At 30.6% G+C, this 24,218-nt stretch overlaps 2 protein-coding genes across 2 annotated transcripts in view; both read right to left on the reverse strand.

The window, feature by feature from the left end:
• LOC143049764 (E3 ubiquitin-protein ligase HACE1-like) overlaps positions 1–24,218 on the reverse strand; it is an 86,842-nt gene that overhangs the window by 4,400 nt on the left and 58,224 nt on the right. The gene's annotated exons all lie outside the window — the stretch shown is intronic.
• Positions 318–22,462, reverse strand: LOC143048770 (E3 ubiquitin-protein ligase HACE1-like). Its single transcript, XM_076222643.1, has 10 exons — positions 22,364–22,462; positions 11,994–12,105; positions 10,130–10,488; positions 7,886–7,954; positions 7,008–7,095; positions 5,607–5,718; positions 3,756–3,853; positions 2,815–2,902; positions 2,005–2,154; positions 318–439 (listed from the first exon to the last, which is right to left on the reverse strand). The coding sequence occupies exons 1-10, from the start codon at positions 22,426–22,428 to the stop codon at positions 318–320; spliced, it is 1,263 nt and encodes a 420-aa protein (XP_076078758.1). The 5' UTR covers positions 22,429–22,462.

The raw sequence follows: 24,218 nt of genomic DNA on the forward strand, positions 1-24,218 counted from the left end.
AATTTCTGTTACAAATTGTACTCAGAAAATAGAAATTGCATCAATCATGTTCTGCATAAAACTCTCTACCTACTTCTTTGTGCTTTTGTCTGTAAGCATTTATTTTCAAATATGATAAATGTCTTTGAAAGACTAGAAGATTGATATACAAGTGTAAATTACCAGGTGATATCTTCATCATTAGTTTCATGCAAATCAGGTGTTTAAAATAATTGTTTACCAAAGATGCAGTCACAAGCATTGCAAATAAAATTATATCTAGAATTAGGTAACCTATGCAGTGAATCACTCCATGCATTTATATAATTCCATAGCTCTTACAAGCTCAACCATACCTTATTTTCCTCTGTCACAGTTATCTTACTTCCTCCAGGTTTTAGTTCTACTTCCTGCATCACACCAAACACATCAGTCTCAACAGAGAATGTTAGGTCCAATCCTAAATTGTCAATGTCATGGTCAAGTATTCACTGTAATGTAAAGTCAACAACCGTTATGAGAAATTAATACAATGGTTACAATCAATTACTTTGATTTCCCTTTGATTTCCCAGTGAAAAAAATACATGATAATTTCACATGTAAAATAAACGTGGTTATTTCACTCCACAAAAATAAATTGTGAAGGCTTAGACAAAGATATAGTTCCTTAGATTTTCTACTCTAATTTCAGAAAAGAAGCAATTTGCCAATGTAGTCAAAAGAATAACGTATCATAGATTCAAATATCGAAAAATATTCAATTTGTGACAGAACAACACTGACAATTACCTCATACCGTACACTACTTGCATTCGTGAATTTAATGGGTTCTCTGGACACTCGTTGAATATTTTTTTCTTTTTGAATTCTTCTATTAGCTATAAATTTTTGTATGAATATCTATAGAATGTCTCAGATAGCTATTCAAAATTTACCTTACAAAAATCATATTTTATTTATCGACATTTTTGGGTAAAACAAACAAATGTTAAAAACAGAATTCATCAATGCATTTGTTAACTTTGTTTAGCTTTGCAAGAGAAAAAGTAAAATGTCCATACTGTCACTGGTTTCTTGAATGCTATATTAATGGCATGAAACCAGGTAATCAGTTACTGTATATGATAGCAAGTTTTTCAAGAGATATCAAATCTTTCTTCTGTTAATTGTTTCATATTCTTGATTGATTAAAGGGAAATATTTTGAATAAAACACATACTTGTAAATTTTTAGCGTAGTCAGGATCAATAGATGCCACATCTGTATAATTCACTGGAATACCTACAAATTAAAGGTCAAATTGTACATTTGTTTTTACTCCTGTTTATTATGGGAATAATAATATACTATCTAAAATAGTCAGATATCCTAGTGTTTCAATTTGTTGTTTTATTTAATTAGAATGTGCTAAAAGATAGTATGTTAACTTGTGATGCTTTCTTTGCGCAAAGCCTGAACACTTGAGGTGTCTACTTCTTTTATAGGAGTAACACGATGGGTATCACATATGGAACAAAATCATTTTTCTCTTCTGGAGCACCTGAGATCACCTTCTTTTTTTAACTCAATCTTTAGTTTTCTAGGTTGCGTTTTATGTAGTTTGTTTTTTCATTGTTTTTTGGTTGTTAGCTATCACATTAATATTGTCAGTTTGTTTTTGACTTACCAGTGAAAATATCACTGTCATATCTTTTGCCTCTCTTTTTTCAAAAGCAAACCCGGGTGCGGGAATTTCTCGCTAAATTGAAGACCTGTTGGTGACCTTCTGCTGTTGTTTTTTTTTCTATGGTCGGGTTGTTGTCTCTTTGGCACATTCCCCATTTCCATTCTCAATTTTATGTCTTTCAAACTACCGTAATGAAATTAACCAATTGAACTATATTTTGAAAAACTTTTCAGAATTTTTTGTTTGTCAGTCTTACAAACTTCCTTTTTGAATTTTTACTTTAAAGCATTTTCTCACATTCAAAATTATAAGTCTGAATCCTTTGATGAGTTTTAACTTATAGTAAATCAAGCTTACCGAGGATATGTTTATAAAATGATCTGGTAAAGTAAACATTGATTAACTGCTTGTGATAGAGACACAGTCCTAAGATTTGTCCTGCAAATCTAAAGTAGTTAAGGTGGTCTGGATTAATAGCTGAGTTACTGTTTGGCTGGAATGTACTCCCTATAACAAGATATTTTCATAAAAGGGTAAAAAAGAACTCCTTAAAAAGATATTCACGCAATAATAGGATGAGAATGTAATTTTGTGCTAAAAAGTACATCTCAAATATATATCAACATACATAATATATGTTGTCATGTATTAATGCATACATTATAAGAACCATCCATTAATATAATTATAGAGTATTAAGAACTTTTTTCCCAGTCCCTCCTGTATATGTGTTCTTTTTCAGGTATGCACTTGTTTCATTTTTTCTCTCTCAACAAGACCTTGGAAATGTATTTCTATACCAAGATCTAAATTTGGTGACAGTAGTTTTTGGTGTAAAAAATGGTTCCATCTTTGAAATTCTTGTGCTTCTTTTGCAACATTAAATTTAAAGATCTGACATTTTTAAATATTTCTGAAATCATCCAAAGTTTATTGTCTCTATGACAGCACATCTCCTTATTTTTCCTCATAACTATTTGTTAAGGTCTATTTGGTCATGTAGCAATTGAAGTATTTGAACATTCATAGCTTTCAAGTTTTTCCTTTTGAGTGTTCTTGTTGATGGTAGATCAGAAGAGTGCTGTAATTTTGACATTTAAAACATAAACGGTTATCTTAAAAAAAAATTAAACCATTTATCTTTAAGCCTTAAAATATTTTACATACCATCTGCTGACTGGGTAAACAATGCATAATCTGGATTTAGGATTTCTTTAGATAAAACATCAAACCATTCTCTCACTACTCCCTGCCCCTACAATTAATCAAGTAAAAATAATGTTTAATGATTAAGATATCCCATTTGGTTTTTTATTTCATGGCCATTGCATTTAAATTTTTTTATCAAGAAATGGTATTACTCTATTTATTTCACTTGACTGGGCGGAGTTTAACGGATTCGCTCACAATAAAACAGTCCATCTATAGATAGGTGTTTTAGGATAAACTCATCAATAAAGTGCCAGTCATTGTTTTGTAAATTCCTTTGATGACACTGATAGGTGATTAGAAATCAGAAATAATTATAACGGTAATCATCCTTGTCACACACATCTTCAAATAGACTGTCCTTATGCAAATTAAAACAAAAGCTCCGCCCGATCAGTTGAAATAACATTGGTAATACTGGAGAGCAAGTTATGAATTCTTATCCTAACCAATATGCTTGTTTCCAATTGTTAACTTTCTGATCTAGTGTTTGGTTTTTAATTGGTGTCAGATGGCGGGATCCAATTAGCCTATAAAACATTTAAATGACATACGAATTCAGAGAATAGTAAAAGAGTATTTCTGGTAATGGAAATGATATGTATCCTTGGTATTCCTTTGACCTTTAGACAAAAACCAGAGTAAGAAATTTTGTTGTTATTTATTCATTTTTTTAATGTAAAAGAATAAACTCACATCAGACCTATTTTTTTGAAAATATTGATATATTTATGACATTTAAAGATTTAGAATTTAACAACAAGAATATATAATTAAAGTTACAATAATCAATATTACTTATCTGACGTAAACTATTTAAAAACAAATTTTATATCTACAAAATATTTTAAAGAGAAGTACAAAAGATGGATTACAAATAATCCAAATAATATAAATACCATTCCCTCTTCACCATCAAACTTTAACGCCAGTCCTTTCTTCAATTTATCAGGATTTTCTTTAAGCACCCTATCACAGCTACTGTCAAAAATTCTTTCTGTTCATAAAATTAATAGGTACGGTAATCAGTTTTGTAAACATGAAATCATTATGTTTTGTACACAATTCCAACATTCAATATATGTTGTATAAGAGACATATGAAAGACGTTACTCTCTAGTCATGAAATAATTAAAAAAAACAAACGGTAAGGAACATCCCACCGTTACACAATTATCTTTTTTAATACAAATAAACATAAAATAATCCTAAATATTTTTTTTCTAATAACTAGTTATGGTTTGTGTATTTGAATAAATTATTAAAATTTGAGTACTAAAATTTATAATAATAACAAAATTACTTTAATATGCAATGCTACTGCTGTCATCTTGATCAATCAATTGAATAAAATAAAATTTGCTTGTCTTATTAATAGTGTTGTTCCGATGATCGGAATAAGTCGGAAATCAGTTGGTTGGGCCTCACGATGTCGATAATCGATTGGAATTTTGTTCAATCGATTGTCGCTATAGTTTCCGGACTTTTTGCGTATCAACTTCCGGTCCGTTTGCGGTTTGAATTTTATTTGCTCAGTCAAACAAATTGCAACAAAAAATATCAGTGGATGACAATAACAATGTCAAACATCCTATAATTAAAGACAAAACCATTTTTTCCCCTTTAAAACGTGACAAAAGTATTGACTATATATATACAGATTGATCTTTAAAATAAATAACTTTGTATGAAATACTCTCTCAATACCGGATACTTGTTACTTGAGAGCGTACATGAAATCCTTCAGATTCTAGACAAAATAATTTCTTTACTTCATTAGAGCGTGTCGCAAATTGCCTTTTATTAATGTTTTATCCATTAGTAGCGTCAAAAGCGTCATATTCCTTCCCAAATTGCTTGTCAAACATCGTTTATGTTTGTAAATTTTCTGAAATTTGTCCGCCATTGAAATACATTAGAATCACAGATTTGATACGGTTCAACTATGTAATAATTCCGCATTTTTGCAATTATAAGTTCAGACGCTCGCTTGACACAATTGACAGAAAAATGATGATCATAAAGTGAAAAAAAAGCATTCTACACGAATTAACAGACATTGGCTGGATCCTCTTTGTTTACTGTATATATTTCAATGCAAATGCATTGTTTTATTTTTTTCTGTTAATCTTAAATTTCTTAAAGTAAAATACTTTATATATATCTTTTCTTACTGTGAAACATTCAAATGTTTATACTGCTAAGTTATTGAAATTATAATGTGAGTTACACCATTGAAATTTAGAAAAGTTAGTGTCACTCTTGGTAATTAATGTTGTAATTATGAGATAAAATATGTTCAATCTGAATCTGGATTCTAATTAATTCATTTTTATAATTGCTAAATAAAATATGAAAAGGAAACAGAAGATCAAATATTAACATATAAAACTCTGCAATGAAATGGAATATACACATTAGACATGACCAATGAGACTAAAATGCATGATTTCATTTAAAAAAAGGGCAAAGTATTCTGATGCGATTATAACCGATAGTCGGTTGGTTGCTGTCAAACGATTGTAATAGATAATCGGTTGGTAATTTCAACCGATTATCCAACACTACTTATTAATCAGTCTTTGCTTTATTATTTAGCTGTACTTTCAGTTAATTAAGACATAGGGGGGGGGGAGTAAAAATTAAAAAAAATTAGATTATTTCCCCTTTCTTTTTATAAATCATTTAGCAAAACACTACCTCTATTTATAATGAGAATGTCCTGGTCAGTAGCTGGGATATGTTCTTACCTCTATTTATAATGAGAATGTCCTCGTCAGTAGCTGGGATATGTAATACTTCACTTGGATTTTCATCATCAGATATATTCTGGTAAAACCATTCTCTTCTTTTCACAAAAGGCTGAGGAAAATTATTAAAATAATTATATTAAAAACATTTGATCACAAATTAATGTTAAGTTTTTTTTCTAAAATTGCAATTTGAACTTGGCTAGTATTTATTTTATTTATGTTGCACAATAATCTGTCATGTTGATTGGCAGAAGAAACATTTCCGAGGCATTCCGAAATTATATCTCATTTTCCAATGAACTTCTTCATTACAGCATATTCTTCCCAATATAACACTTCAACAACTCATAAGAAAATCAACAATAAAATTGATATAACTTGTATCCTAAATGTAAATATAATAAATGAATTCTTCTTTTTTGCATCAAATACAGTCTAAAGGTGAAATAATTTGGAAGTTTACAAAAACGAAATTGTTGTCTGCTAAAATAAAATTTGTTGTTTGTTGCTGTGTGATATATTTGTTTTTTATTCATATTTCTTTTTATACATTAATTAGCACATTAGTTTTCTTTTCTGAATTGTTTTACATTTGTGACTTTTAAATCTGACTATGGGCTTTGTTCATTGTTGAAGGCCATAGAGTGACTTGTTGTTGTTAATTTCTGTGTCATTTGGTCCCTTGTGGAGAGTTGTCTTATTGGCAATCATACCACATCTTCTTTTTTATATTTTGAAATAAAATACAAAGGATAAAATGTATAAAGTTTTTTCCATGTATAAAACAAATTGAATAACTACATATTCCTTCTTTTCTTTTTGTATTTGAAATACAAAATTATACAAATGTCAGTGAGGGATGAAGAGGGGGGTAAATGGTGTACACACCCCTTTGGTCACATCTTTTTTTAAATAAAATTGTCAAATATATTTTTCCTGGTAAATATACAAAATTCCTTGAGCGCAATTATAATGGTGCCACTATTAATATATCATTCTGTCCCTGCAGCATGTGCAGAATGTTTAAGAAGGACTATGAATCATTAGGAGCTGTCAATTATGTGTTTTCTGCATTACTTATACTTTTTGTTTGTCATATAACACATAATAAATATAGAGATATGGTATCTGGAGTCATCTCTATTTCACTAGTTATCTCTAATACTGTAAATTAATAAAATATTGCGATATTTTTATTATTGCGAAATGCGACAGGGTGATCATCGCAATAATTTTAACTTGCATTTTGAATTTTTTATATATGAATTAAACTAGATTTTTCTCCATATCGCAAAAATTAACATTGCATTTTAGCTTAAAATGACAAAATCGCAATAATACCTGCATGCCTTTATTTCTGAAATTACAGTACTCATATAAATATATACTAATTCATACCTGTAATTTAATGATATGTATAAACTGGGACATCAATTCTGGACATTCCAATAGGAAGTGGAAATGATCAAATATCACAGTGGTATTTCTGAAAATATATCAACTGAGACATTAATTATGAACATTCAACAGTACATTAATATGGTGAAGTCTTAGGGACCCAACAAAACTATTTGACTTTTTTGAGGTTCTATTCGTACAAGGTCCCAATTACATTTTATGTTGTTTCATTTCAAGAATGTATCTTGTATCGTCAGCCATGAGTGTAAAGGAGGAAAATGTTTTGAAAGTATTTCATCACAGTGAGGTTCTACTCTATCTGACTATGACCTTGCTACACATGTATCTGGCATTTTACTATATTTCATTAATTATAAAAAAAATCCAGTATCAAACGAGGGCATCTGATGATTATCTTTAAATGAATAATGAACAAATATCCTGATCTTTCCTTAATTTTACTACTTGAATCAATAGCATGTGATCAACCATCTTTAGGTACATAAAATTGAGAATGGAAATGGGGAATGTGCCAAAGACACAACAACCCCGACCATGAAAAAGACAACAGCAGAAGGTCACCAACAGGTCTTCAATGTAGGGAGAAATTTCCGCACCTGGAGGCATCCTTTATCTGGCCCCTTAACAAATATATACTAGTTCAGTGATAATGAGCCCCATACTAAACTCCAAATTGTACACAAGAAACTAAAATTAAAAATAATACAAGACTAACAAAGGCCAGAGGCTCCTAATCATGACTTGGGACAGGCGCAAAAATGCGGCGGGGTTAAACATGTTTATGAGATGTTTATGCATGCAAGAAGTATTCTCATTATGTTAAAAGTATATTAATGTAAAATAAACTATATGTTTACCTCTGAACTAAAGCTTTGAGCACCTTATTATGTTTACAAACAAACTCTATGAATCTTGGTGATGTAATCCTAAAATTAAAGTAAAAACTAAATATTATTAAATGACTCATAGCATTTTGAAGTAAACAAACTACAAAATGTCATGCATGCATATCTGCCAACTGTCACTATTTGCAAGGATTTCCCCCATGGAGGCTCCAAAATGAAAATTTTGAAAGAGCAATTTTTTCCATAATTTAAAGCTAAACAATCAATTTAACCATGGGTATAGCATTGTAAAAGCATGATAAGCTAATAAAAACCATTAAAATAAATTTGAAGACCCCCTCCCCTTGGAGCAAGAAACCCAAAACTCAATTCCAGCCTTTCCTTTGTAGTAAGAAACCTTTTAGTATAATTTCAGAGAGATCCATACACTTAAACACAGGTCATTGTCTGTAAACTAGAAAAATGCTTCTTTTTTGCCCTTTTTTGGCCCCTTATTCCTAAATGTTAAGGGTTATTAAGTTAATAGGGCTTCCAAAAAATATTTGAGCCAGCCGGACATTTTATATCTGATCCCCATTTTAATCCCTTAGAATTAGTCATAAAAGGCAATTATGGTAATCAGATGGCCATTCCAATGATTGACATTACATTAGAATAACGATTTTAAACTTTACTTTGATATGAATTTGATGTTCGGATGAAAACTGTTAAATTGTCTGTGCATCATTCAAAGTGTGCACTTCAGCGTGCTCATATCTGCCTTAGACTCTTTATTTGTGCAAAATGACATTGTCAAAAACTTTACTTTCGTTTTTTCTAACCAGATGTTGATTTGACAATGGTAAAACATGGACCATAAACGGATACGGAAAATCTGTAATAATAACGTGGACAGAGCTTCTTCACTCAGTCGTGCAAGGTACAAAGCACGACTGAGTGAAAAAACTCTGTCCACATTATTATTTCAACAAAATACTTGAAATGAACGTAATATACAGGTATCAATGATAATTTTAGCATTTTTGAAGAAATGTAGGATGCATAATTAAGTTTCCCACCTGTGCACATGCGCACATGTGTTCTAGTTCAGAGTTCATACAACGTAGTTCTGACGATTTTTCATTTAAAACCTTTTTTAATTTTTCATCAAATCATGTTGATAAACTAATTTCTTATAATTTTAATCTTTTGGACTAAATCAATTTATAGATACAAACCGCTGAAATGTAAGAAAATAATTGTGAATAGACTGATCAATTTATACGATGTCCGGTACTGAAAATAGTTCACCTGTCACCTGAACAGGTAGATTTCAACTGTCCAACTACTCATTAGCCTTGATTAAAATTAAAAAGTATGGAAGGGGTTGTGTTGATAGTAATTAATCATCATGTCACTTTTCTAACCAGAAATGTGTTGATGTTAAAGGCAAAAGGTTGGATCAAAAAGATCGTGAATTATGCTAAAATGACTGAAAAAGCCTTGAAAACTAAAAAGTATATGACCGTACTTTCATGCTTTGCCCAGTCGGACTTTTACCGGACATTATACCAATGACCGGAATATATGACCGTTTTGGAATAATAATTAAATATTAACCCCAAACTGACACCAAGCCTTCCCTTCATTATATGGAACCTTGTGGTGCAATGCCAGAGAGATCCATACAGTCAATCATAAGTTATTGTCACAAAGCTTCAAAAAAGCTTGTTTTTGGCCCCTTTTTGGCCCTTAATTCCTAGACTGTTTGCCCTATAACCCTTTAAATAAATCAAACCTTCTACTTAAAAATATGAACATTGTGGTACAATTTCAGAGTAATTGAAACACTTATACACAACTTATTCTCCTGAAACTAGATAAATGTATGTTTTAGGCCCTTTTGACCCCTAATTCCTAAACCGATAGGACCATAACCCCTTAAAATCGATCCCAACCTTCCTTATGTGGTTATAAACATTGTGTTAAAATTTTATTGATTTCTATTAATTTATACTAAAGTTATTATCTGGAGACCATCTGTCTTCAGTCTAAATAAGATTTAGTAAGTCAAATGGATACTTTAACAAATATTGATATTTTTACTTAATATTTTATATGTAAATGTCATGAATTGAAATATTTTTTTTTACTCTGATTGGATATGATAAGAACATGTGATATAATATTCTTGACTTTGATTGAGTAAGAACATGTAATACAAAATGTCTTACTCTAACTGGGTATGACAAGAACATGTGATATAAAATGTCTTACTCTGATTGGGTATGACAAGAACATGTGATATAAAATGCCTGAACAACTCCGCAGATCCTTGGTAATGTAGCACCAATGACATCCTGATCCTCTAAACTCATATGTTTTAAAATTCCCTCAGATACTTGAAGTTTAACCTTACTACAGTTCACATCTGAGTACTGATTAGCTGCCTTTTGCTGTTGTGGAGATGCATTTGATGAAGAAGTGGTATTCATTGTCTTTGGCTTTTCAGCTGAATGAGATCCATTTTCATTTTCAACAAGATTTTCTGTAGATTGTTTTGGACTTTTCTGGTCAAATTCTACTTGTAATAAATTCAACCAGTCTTCAAGAAGCTGCCATAGACTTTCTGCTGGCTGAAATATTTTATTATTGAAAAAAAATCAAAATTGACATTTTTTATTTAAACATGTTAAAGTCATAGGAAACCTCAAATCAAAAAAATAATGTATATGTTTTTTTATAACTCAATAGATAGTTGTCATTATAAAACTTATGTACATATACTTTTTTCTGAAGAAAATTCTTTTATTTATTCATATTTAGAAGAAGTTTACTTTATTTTAATTGCTTCCTAGAAGGAAGCAATTCCCCCGACATATTTTCCGTATGCAAAGTGACCTCAGTTTGACCCATCTCGTAAAAATCCGGTGATCACAATACGCATGGATGTCATTAAAATAAACTATTTTCTGAATTTACATGTTGAACACCTGCTCAATTTCCATGCTTTTTTGTTGATTTTTTGTCGATTGTTGACAAACAGGTGACAATCGTTAAACTTCGGCTTCAAAACACGAACTTTAACTACCTGCCATATTTTCACAACAACACTGACCGATTGAAAAAAAAATTACGATTATACGAAATTTACACGTAAAAAATGATAAATTTGTGCACAGAATACTAAGTTTATGATGTTTGTATGCATTGGTTCAAGAATTGGAAGAACATTATTTTTCACCGGTCACTCGTTTCTTATGACTTATAAATACACAACATTTATATACATTTGAATTAATTCCAAAATTTTATTTGTGACGTAGCAATGATGACCAAAAAAAGTTGAACTAAGAATAAATTGGCAATTTATTGTTGGTTCATGTTGATGAAATAGATCACCTAATATTTATGGCCACTCCTGGCTTTCAAATTTGATAATTCTGTTTGAAAATTAATCAAGAAAAAGCTTCAGACACACAAAATGTCTTCTGCAGTAAAGAATGAAAACAAAACTAAATTTCATGTCTGTAGTGCTTTTCTGGATTTACCTTCATCTGGAACGCTCAAAGCTGAAAATTTAAAACCCAAGGACTGTCAACTTGATGGACTTTCACTGTTTTATTCTTCACGACCCTTCATTTCTATCATTAACATACACTGTATATTCATAAATTTTTGCATGCTTTTTTGTTCCTTTTTTCCACATACTACAGTTGTTAAACAACAAAACAAAAATGTGAGATTAGTTTTTATAATGTTTGGTATGAGCCATTCAAAAAGATATCAAAATTCAGAATGTCACTCTTTGATTTTGAAAAAAATCACTATTTTCAAAATAAACAAATCGGGGCAAAATTTTTTAAATTTAGAGTAAATTACATTTGTTTGTCTCTATTATACAATTTTAGATATAATTTCAGTGATATAAATAATTTAATAACCTTGAATATCCTTATAGTTTTTGGTGAGACAGGAGTGACACCATTGGCTACTGCTGACTGTATGGATGATGTCATAGACTGGTACACTGATGTGTAAAGTTTACATAGAACTCTGACACAGGTCAACAGTACAGAAACATGGACTTCAACATTACTGGATAAACTGTAATTAGAATAAATGTTGTAGAAATTAATACAGCAGACTGTATGGATGATGTCATAGACTGGTACACTGATGTGTAAAGTTTACATAGAACTCTGACATAGGTCAACAGTACAGAAACATGGACTTCAACATTACTGGATAAACTGTAAGCAGAGAAAAACATAGATTTCAACATTACTGGATAAACTGAAATCAGAATTAATTTTCTATAAAATGATAAATCAAAAGATCAAAGCAGGGAATTAAATGTATGTACACCTACTGGCATATCCCTTAAAGGGAAAATTCGCGATTTTTTACTTATGGTTTAAATATGTTCATTATGACAAAATATATATATTCACAAAGTTTTATCGCTATATGTCCAGTAATAAAGGAGAAATTCAACAATTAATGAAATTTTTTTAACTACTTCCTGTAGGTCGTGACGTTTTCTCCTGGTTTTTGCATGCCGGGATCTAAAATACAATCAGTAAAAGTCTTGGTTTTTAATGATATTTAAACGTAATCGTAAGCGCGCCGATGACTTATGGTTTATCTAATAAACATCCGATAATAAGAAGATAAGACGCACAGACGTGCAATTGTACACATTCATGAGATAAATTTTCTATGTTAAACGTATATATTCGAATTATTTTAGTAGACAACCAAAAAAGTTATAAATTTATTAATTAATGCATTTTCGGACTGATATATGAGGTGAACAAATTAAAGTACAATAATCTGTAAAGACAATATGTTGGTGTACTCTTATTGACCTTTTACTATCTCTGCTTTGACTAGATTTATACGATGTGTGTATTCACGGTTCTGTGGCAAATTGAATACTCTTAGATGGCTTGTTGAAAGGTAAATTGTTATTTGCACTTCGGTATTTAACCACGCCTCTAGGGCACACCTTGCCAGGTGTGACTGTCTATTCGGATCAGTGGATTATAAAACAAGGGAGCATTCAATATACACATCTATAATACTAATTCGTTTCAAGTTTGTTACAAATAAAAATAGATCGCCGTGGAATTATTTAATTATATTTGCTGTATCATTTATTTCAATTCAAATAAATTAATTTACTAAGTAATAAAATTTAAACAATTTTCGGTTAAGACGGGAAACTTAATTCATGTGTCAGAATGAAATGATATACACCTCTTGTCCTTGATGTATGTCTCATTAAAAAGGGGGAAGTAGAAATAGCTTTACCAAAGCATTTTGATTTTCTTTATTAGGCAAAAAATGTACGAGAACACTTACATTTAGACTTTTGAAAGCCATGTATTAATGTATATCTGAAACTATCTGAAGATAAGTAGATAAATCTACCGAAGCGGAGTATAATATGTACGAACAAAGAAAAATACTTTTGTTTTTAAATCTTTGCACATTCATGATTAATTATTGTTATCTATTACTCTTTCAATTACTTAATTGGTACCTAAAATATGTCTACCGCTTGGCATTAAAACTCGGTGTAGTAGGAAGGGTTTTATTACATATACTAGATTATATTATTTGGATGAGGATTTGAGCTATCCTATAAAACACATTTATTAGTTAACTACATTCGAGCCCAAAGGATATTAACTTAAATGATTCAATTAACTTTACTCACATATTACTTATATTTCTATCTTATGATTTTTGCGTGCTTGTTTTTATAGAACAGTTTATATATGGTCCAAAAATTTATCATAAAATCATAAATAAAAATATCTTGTTCGGAGAATGATAGTACTATAACAGTGGTTCCAGTCAGTCAAAAGAGTCAGATTTTGACGAGTATGGTCATATTGGGTACGCACTAGAGCCAGGGTATACCGAAGAAGAGCTCCATAAAATGGAAGCTGCAGAAAGTTCCCGAAATCAAGATATCCTTAGCAACCATCGCTAGTTTTTAAAACACAGATTGGTGTTCGTGTACTAACTGCATACTTATGCCGTTATTAACGGAATGTCTATGTTGCCACTAATTTACTCTCTTTGATCGTAATATTGAATTGGGTGAATGCATAAGTAACAGCATCGATTTCATAACAGTTTGTCTGAACCCGGTTGTTCTTGAAACTAACTATATAAGGTTTTTTTCAGAACAATCGTATTCATATTATACATGTTAAATGAATGAACAAATATTAAACCTATCTGTTTATTGTTTTCCGTCCATGTCTGCTCATCGCCACAAATAAAGTTTGTCGCACGAAAAAATGGTGTTAATTCCAGAGTCAAAATTTAAAGAACTTATTTTCCATGTTTTCTGGTATTGTTCGAAAGAGAATTGACCTAACAGAAGAATTACTATCTTAGGCTGTCAGTAACACATGTAGAGTAGTGGGTCGTTGTTGGACATGCAAATCTTATAGAGTGTATCATCTGTTAAATTTGCAGGTCACTGAAAGGGGAAGTTCCATACGGAAGTAGGTTTTGAGATTGATTTTTTTTTTAATATCCAGTGACACATTTTACATGCGTATTCTTGAACGTTTGATACATCATTTACTCTCAAATTGCAAAAAACGAAAACTTCCACTTGTATTTATAGTATTTGTTGAAATAGTCCTCGTCTCACAACGTATAATACTCTATCTATTTGACCAACGATGTTCAAAAACAAAAGACAGCGAATTTTATGTCATCTTTCCCTATTTTTGAATGTAACTTATAAGGCTGTTCAACTGGCAAGAATACCGCCAGAATACATGTCTCTGATACCGCTAAAGCGAACAAGCAGTTTATTCTTTAAATTGCTATCATATCACGGCAAGAAAGAAAATAAATCCCGAAATTGATTTGAAACTTTAATACTCAATAGTTTTCCTAGAAAATACTCACACCCCTTTGGGATTATTAGTGTGCGTCCAGTTGCATATATTTTACATGAATGTCGGAACAATTGTGATGATGACGAATTTCTTCCTTTATTCGAGAACAATCTAATTGATACATAAAACTGGGATTTTACTATGTTCATAACTTCGATGAACCAAAGCAAGATATATATCGACCTGTATTTAAATCAAACTGGTTCTCTTCTTCTTCTTCTTCTTCTTTTGGTATACAATATAGTCTGATACATGTATATATTTTAAATTGCACTATAGTTCCGTAACTTTCTATCCAGGCGTATAAGCCAACATCGACAAGTGCGTACATTTTTTAAATCAATATTTTTGGTATGTACCAGTCTGTCCTTTACTATAATTGACAAATTACATTTTCCCAAATTAACCCTCGGAAAAAATATGTATATAGATTTTTATTTCTTCAAATCTTTTTTTTTTTTGTGGTATTTTTTATATTTTCATAAATAATATTCTTTACACCAGAAATGTTATTTATAAACAAGCGTACGAGTTAAATTATTGGCATCATATCACTTTCGGACACACAAGACAGGGATGTGTATTATACACCTGATAGTTCAAAATGGAAAGTTATAAGTCTGCCGTGTACACTGATCAATACCTACAGAAGTGAAACGATGCATGAACTTGCAAGCCCGACAGGAAATCGCTTGAATACCCGGACGTGTCACCTGAGTCCTCACACCCCTCACAATACCTTTGGGAGTAATACCTTTAGCCATGCTGGTGATCAGATGAGGAAAGATCCGAATTTATTTGAATAAAGTTTATTACTTTAAAGAATTATGAACGAATTAGATTTTTGAAAACAATTTTCACGGAACACTTATTTATTATTTGAACTGTGACTCTTTAACTAATTCCAATATTAACAGTTTAAAAATAACAGATATATAATAATGGTCATTTAAAAAAAAATAAGAACATTTTCCGTATCAAGTTTATAGTTAGTCAGATAAAACAATCGTACGATTGACAAGATATCGACACGCAATTACGACTACATCGGTTACTGTAGTTTTGGTCCTTTGTGTTTTATAGACATATCGTGATTATAATCGTAGAAGATGACAAGATGGCGGAGCGTAGAAAATTGATACTCAAATTTTAAAATCGATGTTGATCTCTTATCTAGCGGAATAAAACTTTAATATCTATAAATTTGAGCCTTTTTATACAGAATGGACATAATATCAATTTTTGATTTTTTTGCGAAGTTTCCCTTTAAGGAAATAAATAGGGAATGTGTCTATAGGCCACAGTTTGGACCGTTTGGTTATTACAAGCATTGTGTATAAATTTCATAACATTTGGTTGAGCAGATTCAGCATTTTTTTAAATTCATAAAGGGTCATAACTCATAGAGGTAAAAGTGATGCCATCCAATTTCAAACCTGATCTGTATTTTGGGGTCATATGCATTGTGCAGTTAGTTTCATAACATTTAGTTGAGGCAAACTAAAGTCAGAGAACTGAAATGAAGAATTATGTTTATAAAGAGGAATAACTCATGGATGGTATAAGTGATGTCATCTATGTTTAGTGGTTAAAAACATTGTGTATCAGTTTTATAACATTTGCATGTTTGATGCAAACTAAAATAAGAGAACAGAAACCAATTTGGGGGACATAAGGAGGATGGACAAATGTGACAGATAGGATGAACAAAGGTAACACTTAATGTGTGGGCATAAAAAGCCACTTATTCATAGCCAAATTGCTTTCTATGTTAAACCTGCAATTTGAAGCATAAATGGCTACTTTGTCTCAAGTTCAAAAACAAATAATTAGTACTAGCCATGATAAATCTCTCTTTTTGCCAATCCATGTGGTAAAGCATTATTAAGCAAATAAAAAAATGCAAGAAATAAATATATATTTGATTTTTTATAGTAGGGTCGCTATATTTATTAAACAGATGATTGAGGAATTGGCTTATTTAATAATTTTACCAAATTTAGGACTTGAAGAAATGCTAAAATATGTTGACCAATAAATCACAAATGAGGTCAGGTGTCTGACCAACAGGTATACCTTACAATGATGCCTTTAAAAAAAAGTTTATTGGTCCTAAAGCCCATTTATTGGCATATCAATTAAAGAAATTTAAAATAAAACCAGGTGCTCCGCAGGGCGCAGCTTTATACGACCGCAGAGGTCGAACCCTGAACAGTTGGGGCAAGTATGGACAAAACTTTCAAGCGTGATACAGCTCTGAATTTGGATTGTGATCAAATTTTTTACATTACATGTTTTTTTTTTACACAAAACAAATGTCAAGATTTTACAAATCAATTAAAGATTTCTTCTTCAAACTTTTTAAATCTAAAATTAAATAGTTGATCATGACACAGCATAGGTTTCTGACACAGAACGAATGTGGTCTAATGAACTTAAAAGTTTTTTTTTGCCTTAGAGCAATTCACTATGCTGTTGAATATTAATCCTCTCAAAAAAATGTTTGAAGAAATTTTCTTTTTATTTATGAAATCTGAAATGAGAAAAATTTAACCCCCCCCCCCTTTTTTTTTACATCCCCGTTTCCCTTTTTCCAAAACTGATATCAATTCAAATTTCTAATGGAGTTTGCAACAATAACTACTCTTTTAAATACATCATAAAATATTAAAATGTAAAATAAAGTGCTTGTTATCACTGAATGGTAAAGATTGGTTGGTAGTAAAAGTGAATATACATTGTTTATTTTATAAAACAATAAAAAAAACTTCATCAGCAACATTTTATATTGGAAAATTTCCAATGAAGTTATTTACATAAAGTTATTGGCAAATAAAAATAGAAAATGAAATCATAGTCATGTCTGGCAAATGTCCAACATACATTATCTAAAAACATTTTAGATAAGATAAGGAAAAAAAGCTTCATCAGCAACATTTTATATTGGCAAATTTCCAATGAAGTTATTTACATTAAGTTATTGGCAAATAAAAATAGAAAATGACATCATAGTCATGTCTGGCAAATTTCCAACATATATTATCAGCTACTATTCTATACAAAGAAAGATAACTCCAATTGAAAATTAATTACTATTGCACAATATTGTGCAATTAGATATTTCTTGCTATTGTACAATACTGTGCAATTGAAAATTTCTTGCTATTGCACAATACTTGATATGGAATCCTGATTTGGACCAACTTGAAAACTGGGCCCATAATCAAAAATCAAAGTACATATTTAGATAAAGCATATCAAATAAGCCCAAGAATTTAATTTTTTTTTTAAATCAAACTTAGTTTAATTTTGGACCCTTTGGACCTTAATGTAGACCAATTTGAAAACTGGACCAAAAATTAAGAATCTACATACACAGTTAGATTTGGCATATCAGAGAACCCATTTATTCAATTTTTGATGAAATCAAACAAAGTTTAATTTTGGACCCCCATTTGGACCAACTTGAAAACTAAACCAATAATTAAAAATCTAAGTACATTTTTAAATTCAGCATATCAAAGAACCCCAAGGATTCAATTTTTGTTAAAATCAAACTAAGTTGAATTTTGGACCCTTTGGACCTTAATGTAGACCAATTTGAAAACGGGACCAAAAATTAAGAATCTACATACATAGTTAGATTCGGCATATCAAAGAACCCCAATTATTCAATTTTTGATGAAATCACACAAAGTTCAATTTTGGACCCTTTGGGCCCCTTATTCCTAAACTGTTAGGACCAAAACTCCCAAAATCAAACCCAACCTTCCTTTTATGGTCATAAACCTTGTGTTTAAATAAAATAATGCTTATTTGGGCCCCTTTTTGGCCCCTAATTCATAAACTGTTGTGACCTCAACTCCAAAAGTCAATCCAAACCTTCCTTTTGTGGTCATAAACCTTGTGTCAAAATTTCATAGATTTCTATTCACTTAAACTAAAGTTATAGTGCGAAAACCAAGAAAATGCTTATTTGGGCCCTTTTTGGCCCCTAATTCCTAAAATGTTGGGACCAAAACTCCCAAAATCAATCCCAACCTTCCTTTTGTGGTCATAAACCTTGTGTTAAAATTTCATTGATTTCTATACACTTTTACTAAAGTTAGAGTGTGAAAACTAAAAGTATTCGGACGACGACGACGACGACGCCAACGTGATAGCAATATACGACCAAAAAATTAAAATTTTTGCGGTCGTATAAAAATAAATGTTATATCGTAAATAGTCTGGTAATTTAATAACTGTTGAATTTTAAAACTTGTTAGTATTATTGATTAAACATTTTTTTTGGCATGATATGAAAACAGAAAATTTATTTTATTAGAAGCTGTTTTCTTTATTTATTTTTTTTAAAGACAGTTACTGCCAATAACCTAATGCTTAATTTTCCTAGAATAATTACCTTTGAAAAATTATCAACTGTAAGAATCGGTAAATAGTTATCAAAGGTACCAGGTTAATAATTTGATACGCCAGACGCATGTTTCTTCTACATAAGACTCATCAGTGACGCTCAAATCAAAAAAGTTTCAAAGCCAAACAAGTACAAAGATGACGAGCATTGAGGACCCAAAATTCAAAAAAGTTGTGCCAAATACGGCCAACTAAGGTAATCTATTCCTGGGATGAGAAAATCCTTAGTTTTTCGAAAAATTCAAATTTTTGTAAACAGAATACACATATATTCATCTATGATAACAGACATTTAATTCTTTTTTGTTGCAAACAATCTATTCCTGGGATGAGAAAATCATTAGTTTTTCGAAAAAATTCAAATTTTGTGAACAGAAAGTTTATAAAATTGACCATATATTTGATATTCATGTCAACATCGAAGTGCTGACTACTGGGCTGGTTATACTATCGGGGACGAAACGTTTACCAGCAGTGGCATCAACCCAGTGATGTAAATAGTTATCAAAGGTACCAGGGTTATAATTTAATACGCCAGACGCGCGTTTCGTCTACATAAGACTCATCAGTGACACTCAGATCAAAAAAGTTTAAAAGCCAAACAAGTACAAAGATGAAGAGCATTGAGGACCCAAAAATTCCAAAATGTTGTACCAAGTACGGCTAAGGTAATCTATTCCTGGAATGAGAAAATCCTTAGTTTTGTAAACAGAATACACATATATTCATCTATGATTACAGACATGTAATGCCTTTTTTTTTTTTTTATTGCAAACAATATTTGAGAAAAAAAGTATATTTGTTCATGTACAATACTGCTAGGCTGTTTACTAAAGCCTTACATTTATCTACATTTACTAGCAGTAAGTCATATGTCCATTTTTAGTTTTTTATATATGAAAGTAGGAAATATTTAAGAACCAGCTTTTTTTTCAAACTAAAAGAAATGAAGTAAAGATTGAAATACATTTTAAACATGGCCAAGTGTGTTATGGTAATAGTCATTTTTCAGACAACCCTTAGTCTTACATTTTTAGGTTTTTTTTAATCATAAATCAATTTATCTATTATTGTGCATCTTTTTTTTTTTTAATGTAAAACAGGAAATATTTTAGAATAAACTTATAATTTACATGTCTTTCCAAAACAAAGTATAAACTGACTAATGCTTATAAACTGTCCTAGAATTATTTCCTTTTGAATGCTTATAGTATAAGAATTTGGAATTTACATGTCTTTCCAAAACAAAGTAACTAATGACTAATGATGAAATTTCCCAACTTTATTACTTTTTGAATACTAATGATAGAACTGTAAGCTATTTTAGAACAAATTCCTTTCATAAACAAAGTTAATTGCAAATGGTTGAATTTTCCAAGAATAATTACCTTTTAATACTTAAAGTATAAATATAAGCATAAGTAACGCATGCAAATTAAGACATCTCTGGTGAAAGACAGTTCAGGTATTTATCTTTGAAAAACATTTTTTTAGATTTTTTTTATAATTCATTTAAGTTCGAGATTGTATGACATTGTTAACATTGTGTATTCTTGCTTCATTGTGTTAAATTGGTTACGTCTACTTTTTTTAACTACAAATACACTCTTATTTACTTATAAATTTATGCTTTTAAAAGAGTGCCAGATATTAACTCATTTTGCAAAAGTGACATTCGGACAGTTTTGCATGGTTTTCTGGCAGATTGGCTCTTAATAAACATGTCCATCTTTTATGGGGGGATTCTCAATAATCTTCAACCTCATACTTTATTTTTAACTTTTTTTATTAGTCTTTTGTAGATAAAACATGTCTCTGGCGAATAAAACTTTAATCCTGGTATCTATGATGAGTTTATTTATGATTTGATATTAAAACAGGAAATATTTTAGAACAAATTGGTACTGTACACTTCATTCTAACAGAATGTCACAGATTTTAAAGAGTTTATTCTCTAATTCCCTTGAATAATTTAGAAAATATCTCACTTTACTTTTCAGACAAAAATTATATTTGTTAATGTACATCATTGTACGACATTAAATTTCATAATGAAATTTATAAGATCTCATTTCCTTTCAGCTAAACCTATCAAATGATTACTGTAATTAGTTGTGCTCACAAAGTGTATTGATTGATTAATGTAAAGTAAGAAGACAGACTGATAGGTATGTTAATTCACAAAATAACAGCTTAGCAATGTCAAATTGATAACATTGAGAATGGAAATGGGGAATGTGTCAAAGACACAACAACCCCACCATAGAACAGACAACAGTAGAAGGTCACAGTTATATGTATTTTCAAGGAAATAGGAATACTTTTCAAACAAATTATATTTAATGACACTAATTTATCTGATCAAAATTTTGGTTATAAATTATCCTGAATCTACATCAATAAATACCCTTTCATATTTTCAAAGGGGTAAAAAAAATGCTTGAAAATCATAGCTTACAAGGAAATTTTGTTTATAGTACATGCAATATTCAATACAATACAATATGCTTTATTTCAAAAACACTCCATCACATTGCAATGCCTATTACTGTAAACCATACGATTGACAATAGTATACAAAACACAACCTAGAAACTAAAGAGTGAGCAATATGCCCCCCCCCCAAACCAAAACAAAAATGGATTGATCTCAAGTGCTTCAGAAAGGTAAGCAGCAGTGGCCGATCCAGGATTTTTCATAAGTGGGGGCCCACTGACTGACCTAAGACGAAGCCCACTGACTGACCTAAGAGGGGGGCCCCTCCAGTCATGCTTCAGTGATTCCCTATATAAGCAACCAAATTTTTTCCCAAAAAGGGGGGCCTGGGCCCCCTGGGCCTCCCCCTAAATCCGCCTCTGAGCAGAGTCTGCTCCACAATGTTGCTGATGTCTTCAAAATTGTAATATGCATAACAGAAATAGGAATATCAAAGCAAACAGTTGAATTTTATGATAGTTTGCACCTTAATTCATCCTCAGTTTTGGTACAGATCATGTAATTAAGCATTCAGATAGCATTTTTGTTGACTGTTATTTGTATATTTTTTATTTTTTATATTGACCATGGTGTTGTCTGTTTTTCTTACATTAATGTTTTTTTTTTTTTATTTACACCTTTTTATAACCTTTATGTTTTTATACAATGTAAAATTAAGTCAACTAACCTCAGAAGATTATGTCCAATGTTTGACAGTTCCTCAGCTAAAGCTACCAATATTGTATCTGCCATTTCATTATTTTTTTGCAGAGAAATTTCAGCACCTTCAAATACTTAAAATATAAAAAAGAAAGTTTTTATCTAAATTTCTAGGTATCTGACATATAATTATTATAGATTGTGTATTATTGCCGATTGTGATATTTTTCCTGTGTATGGATTTGCATGGCCTCGCTGTAATGTGTGCATTGCAAAAAATCAAATCACAAAAATACTGAACTCAGAGGTAAATTCAAAACGGAAAGTCCTTAATCAAATGACAAAATCAAAAGCTCAAACACATCAAACGAATGAATACCAACTGTCATATTCCTTACTTGGTCAGGCATTTTCTTGTGTACAAAATAATGGATTAAACCTTGTCTTAAAGCTAGCTAAGCCTCTCACTTGTCATCTTGTATGACAATTGCATCAAATTCCATAACATTGACAACAATGTGTGAACAAAACAAACACAATAGGTAAAAGTGTCCCAAATATTTGGTCTCTTTTGGAGAGTTGTTTCATTGGCAATCATACCACATCTTCTTATTTTTTATATGTACAGATTTTATCATTTTATTTACCATAGATTCTTTGAGATCTTCTTTCCTGACCATCTGAATCAATTGTTCAAATAATTTTGGAAAATGTGTCATCAAATTGTCACAGGTTTCACAGTATCCTCCCTGTAATAGATAAAATAGAAAGGGTTTATAAATATATATATAAGAAGATCCGGTAATGAACAATTTTGGCCTCAAATTTTAGGTTCATCTGAAGACAGATTTTGTACACTTTTTAAACACTTAAGTGTTTACTGCAGTAGATTCAATTAGGTTGTGTGAAATATTTGAACTCATTTAGTCATTTCAGAGGCTCATATTCAAGCTTAAATAATAAATATCTATCAATTATGCCATAATATGTCACTTTTCAGAAAGTTTTTTTGTCAAAAATGAAAGTGGCCCCATCTGCGTTCACCCTCAACCTTTATATATGTTATGTATTATTATCTTCTCTTCTATTTTGAAACATGAAATTAGCAGGGGTTGCGGTGGGACACAAAAAGGAAATAAAATTTAACTTCCACTACAAACATTCTGTTGGGTTGAAAAATATCATACCAGTAAGCAAAACCCTATGATAGGTTTCTCTTAATGAAAAACACTTGAGTCTGAGATTGTTTTGACCTCAAAAAGCATGTTTAAGGGAACATATAAAAATAATTTTATTGTTTCAGTAATTTTGTCAAATCTGTATGAAATTTGAAACAATTGGCAAAATTTCTGCAACAAGGAAATAAATGCTAATGAAATTATATGGATAAAATAGACACAACAGGAAGATGTTCTTGAAAAATATACTATCATGAAACTGAAAGGGATACCATATTTTCCAAAAATTAAATATAAAAAAGTTTATGACTATTTCCTTCTAACATGGCTCATAACGAAACCTTTTTTTTTAATTTTCCATTAATAAGATTAGATTAATGAGGTAAAGTTGACCATAGATGGATTTATCTAGTAATTTAGGTTCTTCTTGGTCATATTTAAGCAGATCAACTGTTTTGGAACTTACACATCCTTGGCTTTCAAATAATCAGCATTGAGCCATTCCTGATGAAATAGAATCCAGTAAAAGTGCTTTGGATGCATAAAAATTAATAAGTGTTGTTTCATTTTTTTTTTTGTCTCTCTGTGTAAATAGAAAATAAACTTTCCACTAGATGAAAACTATGAATGTAATGAAGATTTTCATATCTCAGAGTTATTGTATATTCAGTTTTGTATTAAGAAAGGTTAATTCTTTAGTTTTCT

This window comes from Mytilus galloprovincialis, chromosome 10 (assembly GCF_965363235.1).
Source record: "Mytilus galloprovincialis chromosome 10, xbMytGall1.hap1.1, whole genome shotgun sequence".
Lineage (NCBI taxonomy): Eukaryota > Metazoa > Mollusca > Bivalvia > Mytilida > Mytilidae > Mytilus > Mytilus galloprovincialis.